The following is a 26,498-nucleotide window of genomic DNA, read 5'->3' as shown; positions in this document are numbered from 1 at the left end:
ATATAGACAATCGTAGAATTGTTTGATTAACCACTGACTGACCTCCAGTAGTAGCTACATCAATCTAGATACACCACCTTGTTTCTTGCTTGCATGATCTTTCGCCTGTTCTATCAGTTGAAATAGTAGAAACACTAATGGCGAGATTTTAATTTGGCGATTTTGTGAGCATTTGCCAATTTTAATTCCACGCCAAAATTTCTGCTCATACAGTATTACCATACCATATGATAGGCCAGTAACCTGTGCCTATATGCACGAATTTACTAGTTACATATTTTCATTTCAGGTTGACATATCCTTGACATCTTGTAGCACCTGGAAATGCCAATGGGTGATTTGTGCCCACAAACGAATTACAGAGTGTTTAGGATTGCTTACTGCAACTCAGGATATATAGTAAGGTAGTTTTGTTGTATTGTATGACCTCACTAGGCCATGGGCATAATTGATATGTTAAAGGTAAGCAAATTTAAGTGGATACATATATGATTATTGACAGGTGCATCAAACTTCTCATTTGTTGTATGTGTACAAATATAATGTCATCGTATGCCAAATTTTGTATAATACTAGTTTACTGGATGTGTACACTCTATAGTAGCAACTGTTTACGCCTACAAGCTATTATAACAGTTGGATATGTTCTCTATATTTTTGTAGCTTATATTTCTTTCCACAGTGAAAGTAAGTTAAACCAGTGTTGGTGTGTTTACTGTTCTCTTTTTCAGATCACTTATTTTGTGCAACATATACAATTTTATTTTAATTGTATTACACACATTTTCATACTTCTGATCAATGTGTATACTCATTAGTTAAATACTATAGTTTCTTGTACAACTTTACAAGTGATAAAGTTGACAATGTACAGTATATAAGTAATTATGCTACGTACATTTGTAAAAGTAGAAACCAAACCAATTCCACTTGGTACAATAATTATTTTATATATGTACGCATGTATGTATGTATGTATTGTATGTGTGTATGTATGTATTGTGTACATCTATGACTTAGTAAAGGTTAAACCAATTCCACTTGGTACAATTAATTGTGTTTGTATGTGTGTACTATGTATGTGTTGAAGCATTGATATATATACTGTTACGGTATCTCTTTCTTTTCTGTAAACAGCCCTTCCTACACCTCCACCACCTACAATTGTTGCTCCACCTAAACCCAGTGTGGTTATAGCACCATATAGTGCTTCCTTTTCGTGTTCAGCTAGTGATTCAAAGATCTCATGGAAAAGACAAGATGGTAAAATGTTACCTGCTAAAGCAGTTACAGCCACTCAAGATACTAAGATTGATGAATCAACAACTACTGGATTTCTAATTATTTCTGATGTTACAGCACATGATGCTGGAGAATATTGTTGTATTGCTAGTAATGAAGCAGGACAAGCTGAATCAGATTGTGTGCAACTGACTGTGCAAAGTACGGCTTGTTGAAAAGATGTCTGTATTGTTGTGTTAATATAATACTCCTGTATGTTTCTAAAAGTTGTTGCAACCTCAATAGTCAATCTGTTTAGAGTTTCTCTGCATTTTGTGTTCGCATGTCAGATGTGTAGCTGAATGTTTTGCTGTGAATTTTCTACCTTTAGTACCTCCTCCTCATATCAGTATGCAGCCTGAAGATGTCACTGTTGGACAGGGTACTAGCGTGTCACTCAATTGTGAAGCTGAGAGTTATGGTGATACCTTTTATCACTGGCAACGTGTTGATGGTGAAGTAGATACCAACAGGGCTAGTGGGATTAATAGCAAACAACTAACTATTATAAACACTGTACCATCAGATACTGGATCATATGTCTGTGTGACTAGAAATCAGGATGGAGAGACTATATCAAGAGAAGCTATAATTACTGTGACAGGTATAAAATTGTACTGGTAACACTCATAAGCTGTTAATACTGTATACCTTTTAGCTCAATGTCCTACAAATCTTAGAATACAAAATGGTTTTGTGACTGTTAGTGATAATAACAAATTAGTAGCTTATGGATGTTATAATGGATACAGACTTGTTGGAAATACTACAGCTAGATGCTTGCCAGATGGAAATTGGAACTCAGAGCCTCCCATGTGTGTTGGTATGTCTCATGCAAATACTATAATATCTACCTAGTAGTTGAAATGAAATTTAAATTTATAATTTGTGTATTGCCAAAGTAGGGATTTTCCTACAAACCACTTTCAGTGGAGCTACATGAATCTAATTAGTCTAGTGTTTACACAAGGTTTAGTGGTATTGACCATAATGTAGTCACCAATATCCCCACTAGCAAGAAGCCAACCACATAATTTGGTTACTTGTTTATCCAGCTGATTGGCACTTGACTAGTGAGGATTACAGAGACACTTTTTGTACTGTAATGATGTGTAACAGAAGGAACATCCAAGCATAATGGCTACTTTGATGTGGTATGTGCAGGTTTAGTAGTCATAATTATGTCATAAAAAGAGCAAACGAAAATTTAGAAATATTAATCGGTTTAACCGCTATCATGAGAATGATCTGCACCTAAAATGAATCAATCAATTTAAAGGTACAGCTCAAGGAGGCATAGTAGTCAATAATTGAAAAGTTACATAAACTATTGTATCCAAAAATTTCCTGCACAACAATCATTTATTACTATTTTGTAGCTGATACTTGTACTGATGTTGGTGCCACTAATTGTGCTCATTTTGCCAATGTTGATGATAATGGAGTTGTGCTCTGTATGTGCAGACCAGGATACCGAGTGGATTTGTTGAATGCTTCACATTGTGTTGGTATGGAATATGTTTGTTACTAAACAGCAACATCTAGTAGATGATTGCTGAGTCGTTGTGGTGACTAAAATACAAATACATAGAAATCAGTACTGTATACAGTATCTATCAAAATCCATACTTACCTATGTTGATATTTCATGTACCACCAGAGTTACAATACATGAGTGTGTTTCTTTCTGTTGTCCCTGCTTTCTTAGGTAAACGTTTTGCTACCAGAAATTTTCATACAGCACATACCCCCCCCCTGTATGTATCACTCAAATGTAAAATCGTCTTGCATGAGTGCGGGCAATTAAAAAACTTGGGTATGGCACCCATTTTGCTCATGAAAATTCACCCCTTTTCATTTGGGATGAATACTCGCAAGCGAAACGGGTACCACGCCCTTTAATTAGTGAGTTTTGTAATTGCTTGCACTTGTTCAGGACAACGTTGCATTTGAGTGATGCCATCACTGTCATTTAAGAATGGCAGGGGGTAATTACCTATTGCTACGTTCCACAAGCTTACAATTGTTTCAGTAGTGTTTTGACTATTCTTTCCCATTAATGTAGCTATAGTCTGTGTAATAATTTAATATTTATCCTGTTTTAATGCCAAACATTACAAGTGGTATATTCATTGTTACAAAGGTATGTATTTGAGCTATATTTATACTAGGAAATGTATAGTATTGTTTGAATTGTAACACATTTGCCATTTAATTGTGTTTTTCAAATTTAGATATTAATGAGTGTAAATTGCCGGCAATGGAATCTACATTATGTGATGGAGAATGTGTGAACACACAAGGCAGCTACTATTGCCAGTGTCCTCCTTCATTTGCTCTAGCTAGTGATGGAAAGACTTGTATTGAATGTGGTGTTAGTAATGTAGCTGTTAATGGCGGTAATTCAGGAAATGTACACAGGAGGAAGTTCAGCTGGCATGTTCAGTTATGTGTTAATGCTACTAACAATAACTCATCGTTTTTGTGTTCAGGCAGTCTCATCAATGATCAGTGGGTACTGACATCCGCAGAGTGTATTTGTGGATTAGACTACTCTAACATTTTAATATATCTTCATAAACTGGCTAAATGTCCTGTGACGCAAACTAATGAAATTGTTCGCACTATTTCTGCTGTATATTGCCACGTAGGATATCAGAATAAAGTTGTTGACTACAACATTGCATTGCTGAAGTTATCCATGCCAGTCAGTAGTAATGATTCTTCTCCGATATGTCTTCCTAAGGATACAACAATGAGAAGAGATTTCCATGACTTTGTCCATGGTGTCTTTGTAACTGGCTGGGGTTCTTCATCTCATTTACGTTACTCTAAGCTGTCAACTGTTCCTAGTAATATTTGCAAGAAAAGTTATGGTGGTGATTATGATATTGAAACAAATGCTATTTGTACTGGTAAGAAGTTGTACCTCAACAAGTATTGTACAATGACTGCTTAGCAAAAATGTGGAGTTATCTATAAGTTCAGTGATATTGTGTGTATTTAATCAAAAGTACATACAGCAAAAGTAATAATGATTGACTTGTCAGATCAATAAATTTGTCCTGGCATTTCATAATTCATCTCTCGAGCAGTGTTTAAAGGGCACTTATTCTGTTTTGAAATGGCTTAATAATTTCCATTGCCAAAGAGGAAAGGCATACCTAAGTGCAAACAAGATGCAGGTATCAGGCATGCAGGGGCCACGATTTCTTGGCTATGTACGTCCTAATTTTAATCTACAGTTTTACAATGTACATGAAAGATATCCACTTTTAATTATTGCATCTGATTGGTTTGTAATACTTATAATTGTCAGGTCTGTCAATTTTGACTTCAAAGGTGTTGTAATTCAAACAAAAATGTGTAGTTGGCAATGACTGTTCTATTAGAGTAAATGACCATCCTTAATTTAGTACCTTACTTTTTGTACATGTAGTTACCATACAGTACTGTATATTAGGGATCATGGAAGTTTGCACTTTCTCAAACAAAATACTGGCCAGAAACCAGCCTCACAATACCTTTATAGTACTGGCAGTATTGGTTAGACATGACCAAGCCCAAGAGTGCCTTTGTTTATGTTCAGTATGACCTGAAAATGCTGAAATGTTTCCAGTAGGTTGCTAATTGTTCGGTAGAATTTTCTACTGACTGCCTGATGCCTTCAGAAAAGCATAAAGTGATAATGGCTAAGGCTACAGGCTGGTTTTATCATCGCTTCAGCTCACTGGTATACTGCTGGACTTACCCGTGTCCACTGTGTCACATTTCTATGCTGACAGTGCAAGGTGTCAATTTGCAGAAGCACTGCATGATGATTTTCTTACATCTGTAACAAGAATTGTCTGAGTTTCCCTAGATTGATTGCAGAGGTCCTTCTTGTAGTGTTCTTTGCTTGTAACACTGTGTAATGGGCTGAGCATAGCCGAAAGCAAGCCTAATGACAACTTAGCTATTTCATGCAGTAATTGATAGTTGGAGCATGCGTTCAGACGAAAACAATAAGCCTGGTGCCATTGTTTCTTCTAATGAGGTATGTGCAGGTTCACTAGTCGTAAATACAAAAAGTACATGAAAATATTAGGAATTTTAAAATCCTAATTTCCTTGTACTTGTCTGGTTAAATGGGAGATGTGAGGAAGATACCTAATGTATTATTGTTGCTAGCCTCTTGCATGCTATAGTACCATGCTTAATCCAAACTTTGATGCTTATCAATTTTTTTAATCTTTACAGACAAATATGATCCAAATGGCACATGTGATGATGGCAGTCCAATGGTATACCAGATCAGATCACCTCGAGCATGGTTTGTTATGGTTGGAATTGCAAATTCAAAGTGTCAAGCAACCCTACCATATGATGTGTACACTAGCGCTCTTCCAGCTACTAATGTGTTGCCTTGGATCGTGAAAACTACTGGACTACACATTTAGTGTGATCCTGCTACTATTTGACCTGCTACTTTGACCTGCTTTAGTAGATTTAGTTGAACTGCTGCATATATAGGAAGGTTGTTTTTTTCCCCCATATATTATAGAGAGGAATGTTTCAGTTTAACATTGTGTAGTTTTATAGTGTGTGTGTGTGTGTGTGTGTGTGTGCTACAGTAGTTGAAATATTTCCAGCAAGATTTCAAATGTTAGTCAGATATTTATTGTGTTAACAAGGGTTCACAATATATTTGCATGTAGGATATAGAATATAATGTATTTAATAATCTCAGTATGTCTTGTACAACATTTGCCATAAAATCACCTTTGATCAAATTAATACCTCTACTGTCCATGGATTTCTGCATTCCTTTTGTTGGAAAGCTTTTTGGTGGCTAGACAATTTCAAGGTTGTTAAGTATTTCCAGAGGCACACAGAGGAGTAAATATAGCAAACACATGGAGCAATTGAACCTGTAATTTTTAATTGAAAGAAACAATGTCCCATGAAAATTATTATCTTAGCAAATGCATTAATGCAAGGATACAGTGCTTAAAATATTCAATGGATAATCATTGAGCCTGTTATTTGAACCATGTATCTCTCCTTAGTTATAATATTAATATATCTGTGGACCCAAACTAGCTTTAACATTATTCGAACTAACATGCAAACACTGTGAGGACTTTCTTAATAACTTCGCAACTTTGACTCGTGTCAATGTATTATGGAATGAATTTCTCTCAGTTAGCCTCTTAATATAGTTGTTGATCCAGGCGTGTTTGCATTTGGAAGAGGTTAGTTTGGTTAGAACTGAATCTGTGCAGGTGTTTCAAATTGCTCATAGAAAACTGTGCATACAACCAAGCTCGCTGTTCCAATCTACCAACAGACTGGTCTAAGTACTATGATCTCAAAAGACAGTGTCAGCATGAATGTCATCTTGTGTTGAACCTTGATCCAAACAAGAACATAATTACCAAACATTTATTATGGTAAGATAAGATCATGTTGGAGTCGGTACCCTCAAACATCAGGATGAAACATAATAATTATGTGGATGCCATAATCTTTTAGCAGATTATTTCTCATCTGTTTTTATTAATGAAGATGACACATTCTCATTCAACTTCTAGCATGTCACCAATTGTTGATGGCGTATATCAGTTACTATCCAACAGGATAAGGCATATCTGGATCTGACAATCTTCTTGCCCATGCAGTTTCATAGAGACGTTGCACATGAAATATCACCAGTCCTGGCAATAATCTATCAGGCATCTTTGGTCAAGGCACACTGCCACATATATGGAAAATTGCTAAGGAGGTGGTCCCTATTTACAAGGGTAACAAATCAGAACCAAGCAACTATAGACCCCATGTCTCTTGCATGTATAGGTTGTAAAATTAATATTAGAGCATAAAAAATAATATTCAAGCATATCAACATTATGTGATAAACTATAAAAGGAACTGTAAAATGCAATTAACTATTACATACAATAAACGACTGCTAATTATACATGTAAATGTCTCAACCAGAGATGCCAATGTGATGTATTCCTGCTTGAGGCCTTAGATAAGGTTCCACACTCCCGGCTCTATTTCAAAGTTTAACACTGTGACTCGATGACTGATAGAACTATCTTAGTGCTGCTTAACTCCTTTTAACTTGCAGATCCCACCCAGTATGTAGTGCTAGAAGAAAAAAGCAGTGTTTCAAAGCTGGTGTATCCCAAGGTACTATACTCACACCATTATTATTTTTTATTATACATTAATGATCTCCCTGCTTGTGTCAACAACAGGGTAAAATTGTATGCAGATGATTACTATATTCTTTATATCTTCTAAATCTTCCTGTACAGCCCTACATGTGGACACTATATTGACAAACTGAATGGGCTCAGCTCATACATGGCTAACCTCAAAAACTGTGAACATCTAAGAAATACATTATTCAGTTATCCCCTGTAGAATTCAATTACTGGGGAGCTCGAGGTTCCACATACAAAGTTTCTTCCAGAAATTTTCATGGAACATACTAAGAATGACTAACAAGGCAAGGTAGCAAGTTAATAGCTTTTTTGTGTTGTAATCTACACCAATGTCCTGTCACTGTTAAGAAAATAATTCTTAAAGTTGAATATGCATCTTCTGTATGGGCACAACACTCTCACTAACATAATATTATTATAATACCAACTTTATTCATCCAGCTATTGGTTTTTATTACAATGATTTCACTAGATACAGTAGTGCTACAAGAATGATGTCATTCATAAATTTAGCTACACACTCTTGAGCAAAGAAACAAAGCGAAGTTAATCACAATGTATAAATAATAATGGCAGTTTTAAGTGTACCTACAAATTGCTTTTTACCTAATGCCGGGCAAAGTTGATTCATCCAAGTTTTTGAAAAAAGCATGAGGGTTAAAGGTTATTTTTCACTTTTCTTTATTTGTACAATCGTAAATACTAGTCAATGTAGTAAAGTACAAAGAATGGTACAATTGTATACACTGTGTGGTAACTTTAAACCCTTCACAGTAGCCAACTTGACCAAATCATTAAATAGTTTGTCCGTCTATTTTTCTCAGGGATAGAATTGAAAAGAATCTGAGCACAAACATGTCGCTGTAACTACATCACAATTGTAAAAGCAGTTTACACAACAGCCTGGCTTGAGCTAGTTGAGCTTTTACCCTACTCCCAACAAATTTAACGTGCCACTCAAACAATGAGCAAACACTCACAACATTAACAATTACATCCATGCTGGAAATAGCATTCTGCTTATCTTGTCCAATATAGAAGCCTCTAAGGTTGACAATGTCAGTATCAGCGATGCAGTGATACTCAAAAACTTTCCAGACTTCATAAAAGAAAAGGTAAACTTTTGTCATTTTCTGCAATCACATCAACAAGAGGATCAGAGTGAAATTATTCAAGCCCCACACAAATTGTTTATCAAGATCTTTTTTTTTAGAATGATTAATGATTGGAATTCTCTACCCCAGTCAGTGATTGATGCCATTTCCCCAAATCAGTTTAGACAGACACCAAATAAATGTAATGTATGAGTAAACTGTGTATGACTAGCACACTTCAGTAGTGTAGCTAAGGTGGGGTACAGGCCCAACCAATCAGTTCCAGTGCCCTACCAACTCAGGTACTCACTGTACATAGCTAGCTATAGCTAAATTGTGCGATACGAGGTGCAATGTAAATAATAATTAATATGCAAACAAAACGTACGTACAGCTTGTGCTCTACCAGAGATGACACATTTTAGTTGTAAAATTCCACCAAATTGTATCTCAGCATGTCAGATCCCCTAGGCGCAGCATGCGAATTCGCACATCATGGCTGCTGCAGTTTGTATGCATACAATGGTGCCCAATCAATCCTTTTGGGCTAGCTATGCCACTGCTATGATTTGGATGTACAGGTTTATGCTTCTATCCAAATTTACAACTACAATTAAAATAATAGTCCACAGAGTCACTGTTGGCTCCACTGCTATATTACAGACCAAGGGACAATTGTTCTAATCAGAGCTCGTACAGGGACATTAATTAGAGCATCACGTGATAAAATAATGAAAGTTTTGAGGCTTTCAAACACCATGCGGGCAGTGACGACAAACTGTGAATAAACTTTTCCCCGCCTCAGTATAGCTAGTTAGACTTTGGAACATCCCCCTTGTAATGCACCTATCAATATTAAGCCCCATTACCCCCCTCCTGGGCATACATGGGGGAATAGTGGGGGATTTGATCCAATTTGACCTTAAAAATCACCCCACTAGTGGGGCATTTGACTAGGTACCAGCCTATTATGCTGGCATCATTTTGAGCATAATAGGTGCCTGAAAGCATCAAGCATAATGCTAGCATAATAGGCAGAATAATTATCATACTGTAAACAAAAATGCATGTCACAGAAAAAGGTTGACTTACAATAACAGAACAGTCGATGTCACTGATATGGCATTAAGTAGTTATCTGACATGACTGTTATTATAGTTTAATGCAGCCAAATTCTTAATGCACAACGAACACTTTTTACATTTAACCAGTTGTTCATAAGCCAAAGTTTATCATTATCCATAGAAAGTAAAAAAACATCGGAACTGTGGCAAAAAGTTTGAGCATAATTATGAGCATAATAATAGGCAAAATTTTTAAGCACTGCAGCATAGCATAATAGGCAAAATTAAAAGCATAATAGGCTGGTGCCTACATTTGACTGTTCAAAAATTTTAGCACTTGCTTGACTTTATAAGCTATGCACCTCCTGTAAAAATAACCTACTTTCCCAAAGTACACTACATGGTAGCCCGACCCTAAAAAGAGGGTCTGGTGAAACTCTGTACAAAAAATTTGAGCTCTGGAATGTTTATTGGATGACGTTTACATGTTACGTAAGTGCACTGTTTACGTCACAACATTCATTCAACCAGATCCCTTACAGCATCTCACCAAACTAATGGCGCTACTTTATTTATTCAACATTATAACGAACCCAACAGAATTGTATGGCTGTTTTCTCAACGATTTTTAGTGGCAAAGTCACCGGATGTAATTAATCGTAAACTGCGAATCTTTTGAAATGTATGCATTACATAATCAATTTGAAATGGAGTGATCTGATTGGAGCTTCCAACATTCCAGCAGCACCAAACTTTTTGTACAGTTTCACCAGACCCTCTTTTTAGGGTCGGGCACCGCGAGACTAACTACATGGGGATTTGATTATTCATAATTCCCCACAGGTGGGGAATTTGCTTTTTGTAAAAAGTCAAATCCTCACCTTTTCCTCACCCCTGCCCAGGAGGGGGTGATGGGGCATAATATTGATAGGTGCATAATTAGCTCTCCCACCCTAGATGAATTCTGTACTAACCTGCACATTCACCCCTGGGCACTACAATCATTTTGATCTCTGCACAATAGCAATGTAATAATTAAAGCACCTATATAGGCGCATAATGGATTTGGTATCTATGACTTAACATGGGCATGGGCGAACAAAGCCTACACGTCTTATAGATCATCTGATGATCGGCTCACTATTACAAGTTAGAAGAATTACCGGGCAACAGCAGCAACGAGGAATATTCCGCTTGGAACAGTTTGTGCAGGAGTAAATGTGAAGGGTGAGCTAATTATTAAACTAACCGTTAAGCCATCGTTCCTGTTGGAGTCTCGTCATGTATTTGTGTTGTTCTCACACTTGCAGTATTGAGGAGGCATTAATTAGAGCGAGGAGGCATTAATTAGAAATTATTAAATTACGTACTGTTGCTAGCCCAATGAGGACCTGAAAGAAGGCTATATACTGAAAGCCTATTTAGGGAGTCCTTGTATGCATGTAGAAAGAACCGTAGAGTTGAGGTGGTGAGTGGTCCCAAGAGGTCTGATACCGCAGAGTGTCCTGTGAGATTGCACAATAGCTATCTTGACAATTGCATACTTACCCTCTATGCATATCTCAGTATGTCAATTTCAGTTGCTGTCTTGCTGATGGGCAGTAAAGACAGATAATCCATTGATTATAACAAATAAACTACTTGAGCTAGCTATATAAATTATTTTCTGTAGATGTTATGTATCTATTATGGAGGTTTTTCATTTGGTACAGAGTAATAAATGTCAGGAAATTGGCAATGATTGATATGGATGATCTGAAATAACAATAACGAAATGAACAAGCCACTTAGCACTAAGTGATATTCATAGCACTTCAGCACACACGCACGCACACACACACACACACACTACATACCACACACACACACACTACATACCGCACACACACACTACATACCACACACACACACTACATACCGCACACACGCACGTACGCACGCACACACACACAGACCATGGGTGTACTGAGAGGGGCTTCCAAGGTTTTCAGGAAATCCCTTTGGATTTGTACACTTTATTTTAACATTAAGAAAATGAAACTTCAGGTTTCCAGAATCTGGAATCTGCAATGAAACAGTACACATTTTAAGTTAAGTAATAGTTTCTCACATGATACCCATAGCACTTGATGTAAGGACTATTTTGCTAACCATCTTTATTACCACCTGGTTAGAACACAGCATTACGGTATTTCAGACACAGTGTCACTTGCTGGTGGAATAAATTGTCATTTGAAATGCCCTGCAAGCATGGGGAGTTTGTCACATTACTAGAATAATAAGTCTTACTACCTGTCTGATTATAGTTAATGTGTGTATACTAACTATTTTGTTGTTTTGTATTTGTCATTTATTTATTTGTGTGTGTTCTTTGTTTTTGTACTTTGTCTTTGTATGCTTTATGTACTCTGGCATGGAGGAATGGCTATGCTGAATGTCACGAGTTTAAACAAAAAAAATCTAATCAAATCGTGATAGCAACACTTGTAACATCTGGAATATGTGTTTCGTGAAAAGATCAAGATATACTCTAATAAAGCAGTCATGATCAGGCAATATAAACTCACTCTAATATAACAGTCACTTAGCTGTAGTGGAAACTCCTTTTCAAAATTCCTACGTATGCCCCTGCACACATACACACACGTGATACCGTTATATAGTTCACTAGCTGTAGTACCTGCCCTATCGTGCAGGGCAGTATGTACAATGACATGGAAATTAAATGAAATTACAGTTGGTAATATACTATTATAGATACTTTATAAAAGACTAAGGAAACAATGTGGTGTAAGGATTGCATGAATGCAATAATTGTGGAGAAGTGCACTCTTATTGGAATATTTTGTGACTTAAGTTGCTCAAATTCTACCATCAACCAAACATACCATGAATTACTGTAATCTGCACTACAACGATTCTGTTATGACAAAATATAACGGCTTTATAAAATATAACAGCATGGGCACAGAGTGGGGGCTAGCAAGAAATAATAAATGAAAACAAAAAATTTTGAGTCATCCAGCCCAAGACAGCTCATGGAAAAAACCTGCCAGCCTTTTCTTTTGTTTTGCTGCACAGGAAAAACCGAAAAATGCTCCACTCTGCTTTGTATGCATGTGTAGAAAGAGTTCAAATCATTGCTGCAAAGTCTATAAATAACTCCCATTTTCACAACGTGCCCCACGTTGTGAAGAACAGTCTGCCACGGGACCGTGTCATTTCACTGTGTAGCTGCAGTCATCCCTCCTCCGAGCAAACCATCCAAGATATGCATAAAGACAAAAGAATAGAAAAGATAAATAGTTTCACACATACATAAATATACAAAGCAACCATCTGATACATTTTTTTTACCATAATACCTTCCTTACCACCATCCACAGGTGCTGATCCACAATATCACAAAGCAGCAGTAGCAGCAGACAAACCTAACTAAGGTGCATGTGTTTGCCTATCTAAAAACCTCACTATAGACTACATTACGTGTTTTGCAATCCCCTCTAACTAAAAGTGTCAATCTATCTGCTGAACCTACCCTAGATAGTGCCACATAAAGCATGCCGTGTGTGAAGCTTTCGTCCGTCAAATCTAATCCTACAGCCTTAAAAGTTTGGCCCTGGCTTTTGTTAATGGTCATGGCAAAGCAAAGTGCAATTGGAAATTGAAGCCGTCTAAATTCAAAAGGCAAAACCGAGTTACTCGGAATGAGAGGAATGCGTGGTATTATAATATCGTGTCCTGCATATCTACCGTGAGAAATCTTGGCCTCTACTGTGTTAGCCGACAGTTTAGTAACTACACACCTAGTGCCATTAGTAACCCTTGGAGGATCTAGAGAGCGTAGAATAATAATAGGAGCGCCTACTTTAAGTAAGAGAAGATGCTGAGGTAGTCCAGATACCTCTAAAGAGTTCAAGAATTCTGTTGGAAAGTGAACAGCCTGAGATTCATCAGGTATGGTGTCCAAGGACCTGTAGTCACAGCAGTCACCATGTAACTGCTCCACCAGAGTCATGTTGATGGAATGAGTGGTCTTGTTAAGAGGAGCAAGAATGCAGCATTCAGAAAGCCAAGCCAAGTCCCTAAAGTTAGAGAGCAAATCTGGAAACCAGTTCCCCCTTGCTATCCACAAAGGTTCCCATGGTGTCAGGTAGCTGGACAACATCAGGTAGAGTGTCAATAGGAAACTTCCCATCTCCAATGGCCAATAGTTCTTCAGCGAATTGTCCAGCTGCCACATCCCCACACAGGTGCACTCTCATGTTAGTGTGTAGTTGTTTAACCACCACACTGTCCCACAGATGAGATTGCTTGAGGCAAGCATCGGTAGGATCACCCTACGACCAACATTCCTGGGGTCACCATCCCCATCTACCATTGCATCCCGCAAATCCTGGTAGCAATCAGCACGTAGTGCCTTTTGCTCACGCCTGAGAAACTGTAAGCGCTCAGTTTCAATCTTACAGTAGACGTCAACCAGGAATTGCTGGAAAAGCCTTTTAGCCTTAAGCAATACAGGCACTTGCTGCCTGACCATGATGTGGTAGCGGCAATACACCATGGCTGTCAATTTCCTACCATTAGCCAATTTCAGGTTGATGTGCCATCCATCGGTGCCATAAGAAAAGAGTAAAGGATACTGTAAAGGATCATACCCCCTATGAAGTTCAGAAATGCGCTGCAAAGACCCATCCCTATAGTGCAAAACTATGTCCCTATTATTTACATTATCATTAGGCATTAGCACTCCTATCTCGTCACACATCGGGCTATTGTACCTCCTAGCATGCTCTCCTACAGGCCGTTTGTTCTCATTAATCACTACCCTAATATTTGCTGGCTCATCATGCTGCTCAAATATTTCTTTAGCTACCTTAATAAGTTGAACATAGTGATTATCGTCATGCAAAAGCTCAGTAATACCCCTAACTATGTCAAGCCTTAACCCATCAACTATCCCACATCTTGTAGCTAATTCAGTTTGCTGGTTGTCGATAAAATAAATTTGGGAAAATTTAGGAGACTCACCTGTTGATGGAACTAAACTACCTATACGATGATAGACTTGACCCTGTACTCTAAAAGAAGGATTGAAGCCAGCCATAGTTATCTCGTTACAGCCAAAGCTTGTCATTTGAAATGCACTATTATACTTACATATGCTAGCTAGAAAATGTTTACCTGCTGTGTTTGTACCTTCACACAGGTGCCTCAAGAATGACTGGGGCTGTGGAAATGCCTCTAACTGGACATTACCCTTCAAGCAACAAAGGGATTCGGTCTCCTGGGGAAATTTTAATGCGCCGCAGTGTGTGCATTCTACACTAAGTGTGCCTACATCTGTAATGTTGAAGAAGTTGTGTGGCTGATAGTTAAGCCCCCTAAAGCTTGGGTGTGTGCTTGCACGTACCTGTTGTCTGCGTGCTGTGTTAGCCTGCTGTTCCAGAGCTCTGTAGAGTGGATCAGCTCGAGCTTGTATATGGGAAGCTGTATCTTGTTGTTGCTCCTCTCTCCTTGTTACTGGGTCTTCACGCGCAAGTCGACGGGCAGCTGTATCACGCTGCTGTTCTTCTTCTCTGGTGGCCGGATCCGCACGCGCAAGTCGACGGGCAGCTGCATCGTGGATCCGTTCCTGTGATCTTCTTTCTTCGTCCTGGCGGGCCACACGATGGGCTTCTGCGTCACGTTGTCGTCGTCTCTGTTGTGAGTCTAGTTCACACCTAGCACTGGATGAGGTGGTAGCTCCAGTTGAAGCCTCCTGGCGGCGCAGTATTTGTCGTTCTGCTTCTTCCCGTCTCTTCTCTGGATCCAATCTTTGGTTCTGCTTGCGTCTCTGCTTGAAACGCACAAAAAGTAGACGATCGTTTTCGCTTAGGCGGCATGCTCGGGCATGCTTACACAGTGCATCAAATGAATTTGAATTAGAAATATCACGTGTGTACAGTTGGCAAAAACACATGCAGTACAGTGCGAAAAAAGGTGTACTGAAAAGGTGCCCAAAACGAAAAAAAAAATTAACACCAGCTGGACTTTTTTTTTTTTTTTTTATTTTTTTTTTTTTTTTTTTTACCCGGGCTTGACTCGAACCCACAACCTCGCGCACGTAAGACAGACACCTAAACCATTAACCTATTTACTTCACCACATTGTTACAGCAATATTTTTGTCTTATAAAGACTTGTACAAATAGACTGAGATAGGTGTTTACTTGCGGTTTGCATGCGGTTTATAGAAAGAATTCAAGCGAATTTTAGTCTACACACCTGCCTTCAACGGCCCGTAGACGACTAACGATAGCTCGCACGAACTTTTCGAAAGCGTGATTGTTGAGGTCAATAATCAGCGCTTCCGTGACGCCAAAGACGCTTCGAAACGCGCAGCGGTTCGAGAGTACAATGCGTGACATCAAATGGAATGCAGACAGACAGACAGACGGCTTTTCACTCTTATAATATAGATTACATCATTGAAAACCTACAAAACAAAAAAATTAAATATATGTCACACTCCCCGTTTTTTAGGCAACACAAGTTAATCAAACATCTTAAAATTTAATTGTGAGACACCATTGGAGTACTGAGTTCGATTGCGTACAAGTGTAAAATACTTCAATGCATTGAGCTTTCACTACTTCCTATCCGTACCAAACGATACGATGTGATTCTCTGAGCCCTGTCAAATACTCCTTTCTCCATTGCTTTGTAGACTGCATGGTTCAACTTGGTAAGTGTTGCATGTGTACTAGAGATGTCAAAATGACTGTCATTTGGTCAGCCATCTGCCATCCATAAATCAGATGGGATGGAGAAAGTGTGTAGCTGACTCCATCAACGTTATCTTGTATATAGATGAAGGGACAAGCATTGATAATTGCCTCAACTTCAACTAGAAGAATTTGTATATAACTGATCATAAGTTAAGCTGGTACGGCGCACAGTCTTTCTAAGGCATCTCTTCACTCCTTGCATCAACCTCTTCCTCACCATGGTACAATAAAACTCCAAGTAATGCGATTACTGGTCAAGTATTGGCTTATCTCTCTCTCATTTGGTGCTGGAACTAAAGAGTATGATGAGCCTTCAAGCTTACGACATACAATACAAGACTTCACAACTCTTCTCAAAACTTGGCATTCGTTCAGGATCCAATACCTCTCTCATAAATAAGTTAGAGTATCTGCGATACCACTACATTTGATGTTTTGATGTGCCCGCAAAACCAACAGTTCTACAAGATAGTCATCATGTGGTAATATGACTGTCAATAGACACAGAGAATCAGAGATGAATTGTTGAGTTAACCTTTACAACATAAAAACTTCTGCCAGAGAAGGTTTTTTGGTAAGGGGGCGTGTAAACAATGGAATGAACTACTGGAATGGTAGAATAGTGGAATGGAGTGAGTTTAATTTTACATCCAACTGAAGTACAATTTCAGTACAGTTTGGACTATTTGTTGAGTAGAAAAAATAGCCATGGATCGGATGACAAATCAAAGGTGGCTGCCACGAAATGGCTGCACAATGATGTTAATGCTAATAAATGCTCAGCCTTTATATTTCATTAGCATTAACATCATTGCAGCCATTTATTAGCTTTTTTTCTCCCAGGCTTTTGTAGGACACTTTAATTTTTTGACAGTTCGTCAATTAACAGAATTTTTCTACTAATAGGAGACCTTACTCATAAGTAAGCAAATCTCACTCGTTTTAAACTCAGGTCTCACACTTTACAGGTTGAGGTCTGCATTTGTATACAGAACTCTGTTGAAATAATCTAATAGAACATACACCTATACTCAAAAATACCTTAATAGAACAGTCATTTGCCATTTCGGATATGGATAAACGAGGGTCAGATAGCCGAGGGTCTGTTGTACTTCTTTGCAGGATTGTTATATCCTTCCACTAAAATGATTGAAACACTCTAATAGAGCAATCACCTGCAGTAAAACACTCTAATAGAGCAATCAAGAATGTTTTGTTAATTATCCCATAAGGAACCTGTATGCATGTGAATAAAGCTGGTATAGGATTAGGTATATGGATTAGCTAGCTAAGCCATTAACACTGAAAACTAGTTACTCCTTTTAAACCATAAATATTTTGAAAGATTCAACCATTGCGGGGCATGAAGAGGCTTAGGTGTATAACAGCTTGGCAGTATTGGTTAGGTATAGTCCTGCCCAAAAATGTAACCCTAAACCCTTTCAACGAGTTTCTATTAAATTAGAATTTTCTGTTTAACAGTATTGACTGACTAACTTAACTGATGCCTCCAGCCAAACATAACTGGACAATGGATAAAGCTACCGGCTTGATTTCTTCACTGTTCAACATTGCTTTATCCTAAGACATACCTTTTTACCAACCACAGTAGGTACAATACACGCATCATTGACTTTCCTTTGTCCTCCTTTGTGTTCCGGTTCTTTTCACTACCAACACGAGGTGTCCATTCGCGATAGCGCGTAATGACAGGATTGATTGCAGAGACGCTTCTTGTACTGTTCTTTGTTTGTAAGGTGGAACATAGCTGAAAATGAAGTGTAATGGCCAGTTCATTTTTCAGTAATTGATTGTTGGGAAACACATTCAGACATCACATGCCTGGTGCCAAGTACACTCTGGTTCAGTATGATATAAAAAGATAAACAAGCAAGTAGGAATTCTAAATTGGAATAGGGATCAAATAAAGAAGTAGTGAAACAATTAAGGGAATAGCTAAATGTAGTGAAACAAGAGAGGTTGTCTATATGTACTTATGAACATTTAATCCAGTCATGGCTATAGACTGAGGTATAGGGATTAAATGTCCATTATAGTATATCTACAGGTATAGACAACCTCTCTTGTTTTACTACATTTCAACTATTCCCTTGTCTCACTGCTTCTTTATTTAATCTCTAATCCACCTAATTTTCATTCTTCTTGTATAGCATTAATATTCAACTATAGCACAAAACATTATTGTGTCATACACTCCGTAGGTGAAAAACTCTACATTGGGAATTGTAATCATGCTCCTGGAGTGATCACACCTTCACAAGGAGTCATAGGCGGCGGAAAGGGGGGGGGGCTAGGGGGCTAAAGCCCCCCCTCAGAATGCCGTGATAAAGATCGAGATACTCTAATAGAGCAGTCACTCTAATAAAGTAGTCAGTGTGTAACGAGCTATGAAAGGATTTTTATGTAGTTTATCAGCTAGAAATGGTAGCTGGTGAGGTGGAAAGCTCTTGTCAGTTGGTTGTGACCTTTTTTTTTTTTTTTTTTTTTTTTTTTGGTCTCACCTTACCAAACTATAGAAAATAAGTCTGGGTCAGCTCAGCGGAGGCCCCCCTCATATCAACTACTTCCTCCGCCGCTGCAAGGAGTCATTACATATTGTGACTATAATTCAAGTGAGAAGGAGTTAACGCTGAAAACTGCTAAAGAGTATAAGACAGTAACTGAAAATGATTCTACTATTTGTTTTACTGGAAAAGCTACATATACATTGAAACTAATATGAATTACTTACCAGAAAATGTTGCACTATATAGCTTAGGTACAGTTCCTAAAGATTGTGGTTTTTTTGTTGCCAGAGTTGAAGCATCTGTTATCAAGGAGAGCAATGTGGTGGGATATTATGACAAAAATAAATTTCCAGCTGATTTTGATGGTCCACTTGTTGGAGTTGGACGAGCTTGGTACGATGAACGTGCTTATCCATGAGGCTACCAAACAGCAATCAGAACTCATAAGGTTCATGTGCCAAATGATGGGAAAATATTTGAAGTAGCTAAATTTTCATTTCTCTGTCCCACTAGACTTCCCCAGTTAAGCCATTTCATGTATCCGAACCTTAACTGGGTCACTGCTTTAGGTGGTCGTCTTCCACCTAGTGCAATTGCTGCTGGTGTTGCTCTTAATGGAGAAGTATTGTATGTTGGTAGATGTAAAGGTTGGGATACAATTATAGAATACGTTGTTCCTTCAGAAAAGTTTCTCCATATCTACCAGGGTTATTATGAATGCTGCTATAAGCATTATGATGTTTTAACTACAGAAGATCAAAATGGAATAAAATGGAGCGTGTATTCTAATGGGAAAGTACCACCAAATGCTGTTATTGGTAACAAGAGGCTTGATAGACTATATAGACAGTACATTTGTCGCACAGTAACTGGTAGTGACATTTCAACTGCAACAACATGTAAAGAAGTGCCCATTAATTTACCACATGAGAGTGTAGCCAACACACAATTGTTTGGTAAGATTCATCCCAGTTGTAGATGCATGTATGATCCATGGGATGGCAAAGAATACATATATCAATCCTATGAAGTGTTGATGGTAAACAGGAGTCCAAAGAGCTTACAACATGTTTGCCGTAATGTTATAATCACTGTCACCATGGGTGTGTCTAACCGAATTGATCAGTTGCCTATTCCTGTCACACTGAAAAAATGGAGGTGTTTAATTAAAGGGTCAGACGTTTTAGTATTCGGTGTTATTTAACACCTTAGTGGGAGTTTTGTAACACCATGATGAAGTGTAATAAAACACCCACAAGGGAGCTCCACAGATAAGATATAGCAGTTAGGACACCCAAAAGGTGTTTTGGAACACCTTTGTTTTTACAGTGCAACCTAAAGGAATTCTGCAAAAAGAATTTCTGCAATATATTACCAATGCCCACGAATTTTTTGGGCATTAGTTTCATACCAATGCCCACGAATTATTTGGGCATTAGTTTCATACAATATTGTAATAAAACAAGTGAATCAGATAATCTATCATGTGTACGTACATAGTGAGAAAGTATTTATCACACATGCAGCTTTGTACACCAGTTAAGTAATGCAATTTTAAGTGAGAATGTGTACACAATGATTTTGAGCACTGTGAATTACAGTATTGCCATTACTGTTAAGGTGAATGATATAAATGCTCTTGTATGGAATTATAATGTACAAATTGAAAGAAATAAATGTAGGGACTAATGATTTGCAAATTTGTAAAAATGAAGTGCCAAGAAATGTACAGTGTCAATATTGCTCTTAGCAGCTACCGTAAGATTATGGGACCTACATACAGGCTTTGTGTGGTTTTATATACTTGCAGGCATGCTCTGACCAAGACCAAGTTTTATACATAATAAAATCCATGCAATCTTATTGCATTGTTAAGTGCATGCTTGGTTAGATGGTATCTTTCCAAAAGTCTGCCTGAATTGTGTTGAGTTAGATGTCAATAAATAACAAAAATATTTTATTAGCAAGTGCATTACAGGCGGTATGTATATAATTGTCATTATAAACATGTGTGTATACTGTTATTTATACAGTAGTTAAGGACTTACCATACCACCAGATTCACATAGTAATCAGTGATTCTATTACTTTAATAAAACTTGTCTTGGTTCTTCATCTACCTAGTTTAATAATTAATAGTTATAGCATGGCAGCAAGGGATTTGCCTGATATATATGCCCAAGCCCGAGGGCACAGGCATATATAAATCCCAAATGGCCATGGTATAAGTAATGTATACCACTCTGGTATGCTCACCTAATAAGTGAAGGAAGACAAACCTACATTTACCACATTACTTTTATAGTTCAAATTGTGGGCACAAAAACATAATTGTGAGTTTCATTGGTTGTAGTGATACTATTTCTAACCAGGTGACCAGTTTGTGGATGCCTAAGGTGTTAAAATAAGTACTTAGGAGTATAGATTGGCCTGTATAGAAAAATGATCCCCATACAATGCAATTATTTTTCCTTCTAGAGAAATGTTTAGCCTAACTAACTTGGTGTGTTAGAGTCTATTCTAAACACAAATCCACAATGCAAAACTTTAAGCAGGCTACCTAGGTCCAGTCATGGATTTTTTCTCCTTTCTCCAACTTTTCAAACACACCTTAAGTAGTTAAAGTCTAAGTAGCTAAAGTCTTTGAGCAGGCTGTAGGACCAGGTGTCCTACAGACCTTCAGCACTTGTGCTGTAAAGCATTAATAAATAAACTAGTGTCCATTTGGTTCTACTTGGGGTACTTAGAGATAATGAGTTACTCTCTAGAATTCCTATGGATATAATTACATGAAAATAACAAGGAGAAAACATCCTGACCACCTGGTAGACTCCTGTAAGCGTTCGAGCGTAAATCGGATGGCTGCAGGTTTGAGGCTACCTAGGTCCAGTCATGGATTATTTCTCCTTTCTCCAACTTTTCAAACACACCTTAAGTAGTTAAAGTCTAAGTAGCTAAAGTCTTTGAGCAGGCTGTAGGACCAGGTGTCCTACAGACCTTCAGCACTTGTGCTGTAAAGCATTAATAAATAAATAAATAAAGCAGTTTTACATAAAGAATCATGCTTTGTTACTGCCTCAGCATCAAAGGCCAAGGCTATATCGCCCTGTGGTCAGGGCAATACATGAAATATAGCCTTGTGGTTTTCTTTGATCTCATGAGGTGGTGTCAAAGTAGTATTATTGACGTGTTATCAGCCCCACGCATGTTATTACCTATAGCTGAAGTGGATAAACATACACGAATGTCTAGGTAGACAAGACGTGTCGTAAGTATATCATGACATATAAACATTAATTTCAAGTTGGCTGTGGCATACTTTCTACAATATACAATATATATAAAATTTGCCATGGGTGCATGTATGTACTGCACTTAAGTATAACTATGCATTATACTTGTACGATGATAAGCTACATATTATAGGCTTTCATTTAATTAAGATTATTAACCATGCCAACACTATAAGATGATGTGACCGGATTTGCGAGAAGGGGTCTTCCACACACATCCAATTTGGGTGTAACTGATCACTGGACTGAACTACTCTGGAACACTGGACTGGACTATTGGACTGACATATTTTTGGTTTTTTACACATTCTGAGGTTGGTTTTATTGAGTCTTGCATGGCTAGTCAAAGGCCTTCAGAAAACTTGCAGTCTGCTACTAAAATGATAAGTGTGAGGAGTGGAGTAAGCAAAAACTGACTTCTAGTTATTTTCACTACTTGTTATGTTCTTCTACAGTACATATACGTACCTATACTCCTTATCAGTATGCTGCATAGAATGTGCTATATAGTTATGGTTAATGGGGGCAGATCTAGGATTTATAAAAGGGGGGGGGCTAACTCAAGGTACTAATCTCTTGGGTAGAGGTGTGCGAAGCATGCTGGAACTAGGGGGTCTGGGGGCATGCCTCCCCAGGAAATTTTGAAAAATAGATGCTAAAACACTACAATTTGGGGACATTTCCACATAAAATTCATAATATTTTCTGCCTGTAGATATTTTATATACTGCCTTTAGATTATAGGTATGGCTCTCTGAAGCATTTTGTTAATGGAAAAGTTTGGGTAGGTACAGACAACCAAGTACATGATGCACCCCTCTCACAATTGTACAACACTGAATAGGTGCATGTTAGAATAATAATGTTGAAAGTGGAAAATTTTGAAATTTGAACAATACAAGATTGAATCTGAGAGCATTTTCAATGGAAATTGTGTACCTGAATTGAGTATTGCCATACATATTAACTACACAAGTAGATGAATGAAGCCCTTTAAACAGACCAATGCACTTCATTGTATGTATAGGTGCAAGCAGATTTGGACAAAATTCCATAACAGAACCAACTACATGTTTCCAGTGAATGTTCTATTAGAGTAGTTAGCTGACTGCTCTATTAGAGTATCTCGATCTTGTACACCTCCAATGCTGATCCGGGTCCTTGTTGCATAAACTTTAGCATAAATCCACTGATAATACCTTGGAAAGATGTTTATAAGGTGGTTTTATGAGTATTTGTATTATTAGTGATCATATAATTATGCTAAGACAAAATTTCATTATAATACTCAGCATATTGATCAAGTAAAGCCTAAATATATATGAAAGGGGGGCTTCAGCCCCCAAAGCACCCCTCTGGATCCGCCCCTGATAAAGTCTTGGCACTCTTGGAGATAGTAGTAAGCTTGCAAAATGCTAATAAATTTGGTCACATGTTATAGTACGTCAACCAGCACGTGTAAGAACTGATCATGATAGCAGAAAAACCCTACAGTTGTGTAATGAGTTTGTATGTTGCACGTAGGAACAAATTTAGGTACAATTAGATTGTCCTAGGAAGGATAGGTTGTGTCCCAGAGATCTGAGCTTCAGTATTTAGTTCAAGGATACAGGTAGGTAACACAAATATAGTAAAATGATAGCTATCGTCATAATTATATTACATCAAAACGGCACAATACGCTAAGAAGTGTATAAGTGCTGTAGGGCATAATAAGTAGTGAAATCACTAGAGGTCAGCTTTGCTTAATCCAGGCCACTCATCACACTCATCAGTTCAGTAGCAGACTGTAAGTTTTTTAAGGCCCTTGGCTAGCAAGACTCAGTAAAACCAACCTCAGAATGTGTAAAAAACAAAAATATGTTAGTCCAGTCCAGTAGTCCAGTACAGTGATTAGTTACACCCATCCAATTCTATGAACTTGGAAAATCATAACTCCATGATCAAAAGACATAAAACTCTGAAAGTTTGTCCATCCCTGAAGCTATGTTTATATTCACTACTGACCAAATTGTAAGCCAATAGTCTTTTCCAATCTGAAGTTATGAATTGGCAATATTAGCAAATTGGATGTCTGTGGAAGACCCCTTTTCACAAATCCAGTCACTATATTATTGCAAATGAAACTTTACCTTGTGATGAACTGTATCAGGGGCGGATCTAGGATTTATAAAAGGGGGGGCTAACTCAAGGTACTAATCTCTTGGGTAGAGATGTGTGAAGTACACTTCCCAGCATGCAAAGCATGCTGGAACTAGGGGGGTCTGGGGGCATGCCCCCCCCCCCCCCCCCCCCCCCCAGGAAAATTTTTGAAAATAGATGCTAAAATACTGCCATTTCCACATAAAATTCATAATATTTTCTGCCTGTAGATATTTTATATACTGCCTTTAGATTGTAGGTATGGCTCTCTGAAGCATTTGCTAATGAAAAAGTTTGGGTAGGTTACAGACAACCAAGTACATGATGCACCCCTCTCACAATTGCACAACACTGAATAGGTGCTTGTTAGAATAATAATGTTGAAAGTGGAAAATTTTGAAACTTGAACAATACAAGATTGAATTTGAGAGCATTTTCAATGGAAATTGTGTACCTGAATTAAGTATTGCCATACATATTAACTGCACAAGTAGATGAATGAAGAACTTTAAACAGACCAATGCACTTCATTGTATGCATAGGTGCAGGTAGATTTGGAAAAATTCCACAACAGAACTAACTACATGTTTCCAGTGAATGTTCTATTAAAGTAGTTAGCTGACTGCTCTATTAGAGTATCTCGATCTTGTACACCTCCAATGCTGATCCGAGTCCTTGTTGCATAAACTTTAGCATAAATCCACTGATAATACCTTGGAAAGACGTTTATAAGGTGGTTTTATGAGTATTTGCATTATTAGTGATTATATAATTATGCTAAGACAAAATTTCATTATAATACTCAGCATATTGATCAAGTAAAGCCTAAATATGAAGGGGGGGGGGGCTTCAGCCCCCAAAGCCCCCCACCCCCCTGGATCCGCCCCTGTGTATGATTAGATCATATGCATAGTTATGTATTATAATGGCAGGGGCGGATCCAGGGGGGGGGGGGGGGGGGGCTTTGGGTGCTGAAGCCCCCCCTTCTTATTTAGGCTTTACTTGATCAATATGTTGAGTATTATAATGAAATTTTGTCTTAGCATAATTATATGATCATTAATAATACAAATACTCATAAACCCACATTATAAACATCTTTCCAAGGTATTATCAGTGGATTTATACTAAAGTTTGTGTAACAAGAACCCGGATCAGCATTGGAGGTGTACAAGATCGAGATACTCTTATAGAGCAGTCAGCTAACTACTCTAATAGAACATTCACTGGAAGCATATAGTTGGTTCTGTTATGGAATTTTTCCAAATCTGCCTGCACCTATACATACAATGAAGTGCATTGGTCTGTTTAAAGGGCTTCATTCATCTACTTATGTAGTTAATATGTATGGCAATACTCAATTCAGGTACACAATTTCCATTAAAAATGCTCTCAGATTCAATCTTGTATTGTTCAAATTTCAAAATTTTCCACTTTCAACATTATTATTCTAACATGCACCTATTCAGTGTTGTGCAATTGTGAGAGGGGTGCATCATGTACTTGGTTGTCTATACCTACCCAAACGTTTCCATTAGCAAAATGCTTCAGAGAGCTATACCTATAATCTAAAGGCAGTATATAAAATATCTACAGGCAGAAAATATTATGAATTTTATGTGGAAATGTCTCCAAATTGCAATATTTTAGCATCTATTTTTCCAAATTTTCCTGAGGGGGCATGCCCCCAGACCCCCCTAGTTCCAGCACATCTCTACCCAAGAGATTAGTACCTTGAGTTAGCCCCCCCCCCCTTTTATAAATCCTAGATCCGCCCCTGAATGGTATCTCCATAGCTATATCATAATTATCATTATGTGTTTCCGGGCCCACATGATGCCCTCACCAATAGTCAGTGTTTAATCTACAGCTGTTAGGCCTAAATAGGAGGGAACTTTTTGTAAAAACGTTAAAACTTAATTAAATTCCATTAAATCAACAGCGGTATACCTACCGTCATGATCACGGTTCTTCGTGTTTTGGCCACTAAACTTTCTGAAGCATTTGATGACATCCCATTTGTTAAAGTGTTTGCTGATATACCTAATTTCCATGCTGATAATTCTCCACAGTCTACAATTCCGATGAGTCTCCTTATTACATCCTACCGTC

At 37.8% G+C, this 26,498-nt stretch overlaps 1 protein-coding gene and 1 long non-coding RNA gene across 2 annotated transcripts; one reads left to right on the top strand and one right to left on the bottom strand.

Moving 5' to 3' along the window:
* Positions 1-1,140: 1,140 nt before the first annotated feature.
* Positions 1,141-6,034, top strand: LOC136262297 (coagulation factor IX-like). Its single transcript, XM_066056520.1, has 6 exons — positions 1,141-1,443; positions 1,613-1,885; positions 1,940-2,104; positions 2,661-2,789; positions 3,516-4,196; positions 5,521-6,034. Exons 1-6 carry the CDS (start codon positions 1,269-1,271, stop codon positions 5,718-5,720), a joined length of 1,623 nt encoding a protein of 540 aa, XP_065912592.1. The 5' UTR covers positions 1,141-1,268; the 3' UTR covers positions 5,721-6,034.
* A 1,117-nt stretch (positions 6,035-7,151) lies between these two features.
* Positions 7,152-10,996, bottom strand: LOC136262260 (uncharacterized). Its single transcript, XR_010704156.1, has 2 exons — positions 10,904-10,996; positions 7,152-7,416 (listed from the first exon to the last, which is right to left on the bottom strand). It is a non-coding gene; the product is annotated as an uncharacterized lncRNA (long non-coding RNA).
* Between the last annotated feature and the right edge of the window lie 15,502 nt (positions 10,997-26,498).

The sequence above is a fragment of the Dysidea avara genome, chromosome 1 (assembly GCF_963678975.1).
Source record: "Dysidea avara chromosome 1, odDysAvar1.4, whole genome shotgun sequence".
Taxonomy (NCBI): domain Eukaryota; kingdom Metazoa; phylum Porifera; class Demospongiae; order Dictyoceratida; family Dysideidae; genus Dysidea; species Dysidea avara.
This window is presented reverse-complemented; position numbering and strand designations above follow the sequence as displayed.